Source organism: Apaloderma vittatum, unplaced genomic scaffold (assembly GCF_000703405.1).
Source record: "Apaloderma vittatum isolate BGI_N311 unplaced genomic scaffold, ASM70340v1 Scaffold41610, whole genome shotgun sequence".
In the NCBI taxonomy this organism is placed as follows: domain Eukaryota; kingdom Metazoa; phylum Chordata; class Aves; order Trogoniformes; family Trogonidae; genus Apaloderma; species Apaloderma vittatum.
In genome coordinates, this window is record NW_009696990.1 from 1 (window position 1) to 5,572 (window position 5,572).

At 41.1% G+C, this 5,572-nt stretch overlaps 1 protein-coding gene across 1 annotated transcript; it reads left to right on the forward strand.

Moving 5' to 3' along the window:
* The first annotated feature begins 2,829 nt into the window (after positions 1-2,829).
* On the forward strand, positions 2,830-3,342 carry FGF19 (fibroblast growth factor 19). Its single transcript, XM_009876739.1, has 2 exons — positions 2,830-2,841; positions 3,010-3,342. Exons 1-2 carry the CDS (start codon positions 2,830-2,832, stop codon positions 3,340-3,342), a joined length of 345 nt encoding a protein of 114 aa, XP_009875041.1.
* The last annotated feature ends 2,230 nt before the right edge of the window (positions 3,343-5,572 follow it).

Sequence of the window (5,572 nt, forward strand, 5' to 3'; positions counted from 1 at the left end):
GACCAAAGGGTCTTTTATCTTGTTTGTGGTGCGGGTTTTGTGTTGGTTTTTGGTTGCTGGTGGTTGGTTGGTTTGGTTTTTTTCTTATCGCTGCGGTTGGAAACGGGTGAACAAAGCTTTCGGGTCCCCACCACCCCCTCTTCTCTATAGAAGCGGTGATTCGTGTCACCGCTGCTGCCTGAAAGGCCCTCGGGATTGCTAGAATTCAGCAAGGAGCATTGCTGTGGACCTGGCATCACTAGGTTAGCGGCTGGACTCCAAGGGCTTTTCCAACCTAAGCGATTCTACGATTCTGTGACTTAGAGCGTAAAGGATGTAGGTATTGGACGTCCCCTGCCAAAATATACTGAAAATGCAGTCCAGGACAAAGCTGTGCTTGCATTTAAAAAGCCTTGTTGGTGGATGGCCGCGTTTCTGCCACAGAAATTGATAAAAGTTACACCATAGGATCTGAGTAATTTCTCACTGTTCAGATCAGGTGTTCTGGGAAAACAAACCAAACCAAACCAGATTACTCCTTTGCTAAGGAGATTCTGCCAGATGGCTGTGAGGCATACAAGTGTCAGAGATGTGCGGTTGCTATCTCTGCAGTAGTACTGAGCAGAAACAGGATTTCAAGAGGAGGAAGGTCTCTACTGTCTCCCTTTGGAGCTGTGCTAACAGCCCACCTGTGGGATTCCAAGAGGTTGAGGAGTTGAGTGACCCGCTGACACCACTTTGTTAGGTCATGCTTTTTCCCTAGGCCTGTCAGCATATCATCTAGTCATTATCAGCAATGCAAACTTGTTTTTTAAGCCACACGAGTGAGCTGCCAGCTCTAGAATTTGAAGAGTAAGATTCAGATTCAGTGTGTGTGTAACTGCTTTACAGGAGCCTGAGTTTCTCAGAGCAGTGGCTTTTTATTGTGCCACAGTAGATACACAGCTTGATTCTGCTTTGATTATTCTGGCAAAATTTCTGCTGGTTTCAATCAGGAAAGGACTTGGCTCATTCTCAAAACTTCCAGTATCTTTAATACGAGCAATACTGATGTAGTGATGGTTTTGAATGCACGTGTAACATAGGATTAAGCCTTTCATTCTGAATTTCTTTGCTTTTCTGAGCTAGAATCAATCAAAGCTGTGATAAGGTGCATAGGTTCAGATGATATGGTAGGTTAATTATTAGCTTAATGTTTTGATGTATATTCAGAGCAAAATGACCAATGAAAAAGCAGACTCTGGATCCTGCTCATATCAGAACTGCCAGCTGGACTTTAGTGATCAATGAATTTTAAAATAGCTTTCATATAACATCATTCTGAAGGCATATACATATGTTTTGAGATTGGGTTTGTTGGTGTATAGTCTTAATTCCAGGGTTGGGGTTTTTTTCTGAAAATACAATGGCATGAATTCATGCTGTAGCATCTCTGGGTTGTGGACACCTGCTGTCACCTTGCTGCTAACAGCCTGGGCTGGAAACACTTAAAGGGCACTTGGTACTCATTTAAAAAATATGCTAGAGATGATCCCAATGAAATGAAGAGGGAATGCTACCATCGAGACATGGGGGATGCAATCAATACCTGTTATTTGTAATGAGCACTTGCTCAAGAAGTGTTTTTATTTCATCATCCTTGTTAGTGAGGCTGGGCACTCACAGAAATAAGGACAGCTAGCAATTCAGCCATAAATCTACATCATATACACATTTTCTTCTGAGATACATTGTGTGTAGAAGGATAAATATTGGGTTAATTTTATTTGGAGAAAATGCCTCTTTTAAAATCATGCGATTAGTTTAAGAGACAGCAAAATTCATGCACTTAATTGTACTCCATATTATTAAGGGTGTTTGAGAAAGGGCTGAAGAGTATCAAATGTGCTCTCTGTTCAGACAGACAAGCCAAGCCGTTCATGTAAGGGCACTTTTATCACTGCAGACTGAGACATAATCAGTAATTGTCTTTTATTGACCGCAAGGTCAATCACCTCTAGCAGCTGAATCTGAAATAGCACTGAAGTTGTAGGAAATACTGTTCTCGTGTAAGGATCTGGAAAGGTCTGATCTCCTGATATACTATGTGTACAGTCTATCACAAATATGATCCTACAAATTCATACTGAAGAAAACACACTCTTCTGTGCAAAATTTTAACTTGTGCTGGTGTTAATTTGACAATTCTAACCAATGTGTAATGAAAAAAAAAAGACTGTGTAAACTGGTCTTTCGTAGTTTCAGTAAATGCTGAGTTAAAACATGGCAATTACCTTTTCTAGTATTGTTTGGCTCATTGTCCATGTGTGCATAAGCACTGTCTTGGACAGTGTTGCCTTTCTACAGATCTGATCCTGAAGCTCTTATACAGGCAAATCTCCAACAGAGACAGTGTTTTATACCTGAAGATTGTTGGATTAGGTCTCATGACTGCAGTTAAGTATTGTCAGCAGTTAAGAACGGTTTATCCACACAAGCACTGTCATCCAAGATTCTTTCTCCCTGTGTTCAGGACAGGATAAGTGTGGTAGATGTGGAGAAGTACATATCCAGGATTCAAAGCTTATTTAGTAGAGTGCATGAGCATTAAGTTTAGGAGTTCTGGGATTTAGAGCTTTTAATGGCCTTATAACCCAAAATGCGTCCTCTGGGCAATATGGGTATCTGTAGTGGAATGGAATGCAACACTTCAGTTGGAAGGGACCATCTAGTCCAGCTGCCTGACCACTTCAGAGGGCTTCAGGACATTTTATCTCAGTTTATCACTGAAAGAGCAGTCACCAGAGTGATGGGTCCCTCCTGCATCCCTGCAGCAGCCAGGCAGAGGGGCAGTGGGCAGTGCTCGCCGGCATGGATCTGGCAGTGAGCTTCACAAGGTGCACCGAACTGGGGCGCCCGCCACAAGCCAGAGGGACCCCTCCCAGGGAGAGCAGAGGGAAAAGGACTGATTTCATCAAAGGTTTATGTTGTGGTTGAATACAATGAGTCTGGGGAGTATATTTGTAATTCTCTTTACTCCTTGCTGTTCAGCTCAGGTATTCCACTGAGGATTGTTCCTTTGAAGAGGAGATTCGCCCAGACGGCTACAATGTATATAAGTCAAAAAAATATGGAATATCGGTGTCTTTGAGCAGTGCCAAGCAAAGACAACAGTTCAAAGGAAAAGATTTTCTTCCGCTGTCTCACTTCTTACCTATGATCAACACTGTGCCTGTGGAGTCGGCAGACTTTGGTGAATACGGTGATTACAGCCAGGCTTTTGAACCGGAGGTGTACTCCTCGCCGCTCGAAACGGACAGCATGGACCCCTTTGGCATCACCTCCAAACTGTCACCGGTGAAGAGCCCCAGCTTTCAGAAATGATCACATGCACACGTTTTTTAAAGAAATATTGCAAAGTACTGCAGGTTTTTTTAGCTTTTCGTGTAGTGACATTTTGAACTTTTTTATATATTTCAGCACAGAGCCAGCCTTTTCCTTGCCATGCATTGTACCTGTAAGAGATGAGTGCCTAAAGGCGACACTGTATCCTAAATAATTGCCTATCCATAGTTTTATTTGGAAAAGAAAGGTTAAGTAAGAAAAGCTTAGCAGCTTCATCAGACTTCTTAGATTACTGTGGTGATGATAAAACTACTACATTTTTTCTACATCAACTTCATTACCATATATGTTCACCTGTTATTTCTACTCGTAGGAGCAAATGCAGAAAACCTTTCCCTCTTCAGAGGCCTTAAAGACAAATACTTCAAACAAAATACAGTTAAGGAAAACCTAGCAAATGTGCTTACGTGATTCCTTGAAAAGCTGCTGACAACATTCTGGGAAAACTTTCTGTTGAAAGCATAACACTGAAAAAACAACTGCTTGTATATTGTGCTTTTTCTTCCCTTAGGAGATAAGGAAGGAAAGTGAAAAATTTCTTTCCTCCCTTATTGCTAAAGGGTACTTTGGGAAGTTGGATCTTTGATTTCTTCTAAAGGCTAATTTATATTCATTCTTGCATCAGCGTCATCCAGCAGTGAGTTCTCATTAGCATTAGCGAGAATTCAGTGTGTGGTTGGAAGTATACAGAGAACTAGCATTTATGTTGATCAGGTAGGGAATGAGCAGTTCAAATTAGTGTTTAAATTAATGTTCTGTTGTATATAAGCATGTATGCTGTTAGCAAATGGAGAGAAAGACTGAGAACGGATGATGTATAGGTCAAATCAATTGCAAAATAGGTTTTCATGTTTCAGCTTTAACCGTCAGCAATTATTTCAAGTCCCAGGCTTGATTCTACATCTGTGGGAATCAGTGGAGAGACACTTTAGTGACTTAAATGCTGCAGAACTGGGTAAGCCACGCCATTCTTCTTGCAGGAAGGGATTCTGAATACTTCGTGGCCAAAATGCTGGTGTTTTCAGTTCTGTTCTCACGTTGTAATGTTCTGAAGAAATAACTACTAAGGTGAAACCAAAGGAAAAAAAAAAGCAATGTCAAAAAAGGGTTCAGGGATTCTGCTCGTTTCCAAAGGTTCGTTTATAAATAAGATTTCTATACAAAAAAGCTCTACTGGAAATACTGGTGTTCTTCTGACCAAGCACTTCATTGCCAATGCAATATTTATAATTAATTTATTGAATACATACATCTGTTTATTTTGTTAGTGTTATTTATGCTCAAAATTCTATTTATATACTCCTGAAGGTGAGTTTTTTAGTTGTAAGTAATTTCGTGAAGTTTTGTAATCATGAAATTTTAGCAAACGATAGCTTGTAAAATTTCTGTGCCTCATCAGTAGTTTAATATGTACATTTGCAATAAAAAAAAAAATCATCTTCAACACAGAAATGCAGCTGACCCTTTTGTCACTCTTTTAGTCTAGACAATTCAAAGAGCTTTAGCAAACGGCACCTGCCTCTGCAGCATCCATGTGATGATCTCCTGTGAAGGTGCCATGGTTGAGGTTCAACAGACCAGGACGTGGAGAGCCAAAGTGGTTTTCCCAAAGCTGAGCAGTGAATGCCAAGGCTGGAATTAGATTTTGACTTTGGGATATGTGAAGGTCACTCCATCTACTCCTAAGTTGTTATTCTTCCCATACAAGAACTGAATGAAGCTGCGTGAGTGTGTCCTGATGCTTTCCTCCCATTCCTCATCATTCACTCATAGAACAGAACCACAGAATTATTTAGGTTGGAAAAGACCCTTAAGATCATCAAGTCCACCTTGGCAGTGCTGGGTTAACGGCTGGGCTCGAAGATCTCAAAGGTCTTTCCCACGCCAAATGATTCTACGAGTCTCTAAACCTGGCATTGCCAAGTCCAACACAAAGCAGTGTCCCTAAGCACCACAACTACACCTTTTAAATAGCTCCAGGGTTGGAGACTTCACCACTTCGCTGGGCAACCTATTCCAGTGCTTGTCAACTGTTTCTGTGAAGAAATTTTTCCTAGTGTCCAACATAAACTTCCCCTGGTGCAACCTGAGGACATTTCCTCTTGCCCTATCACTTGTTTCAGGTAGTTGTAGATCTAGGCTGGTGAACGATGCCTGTGGACGTCATCAGTTATACATCATCTGTGATAAACAATCATGGGTTTGCATC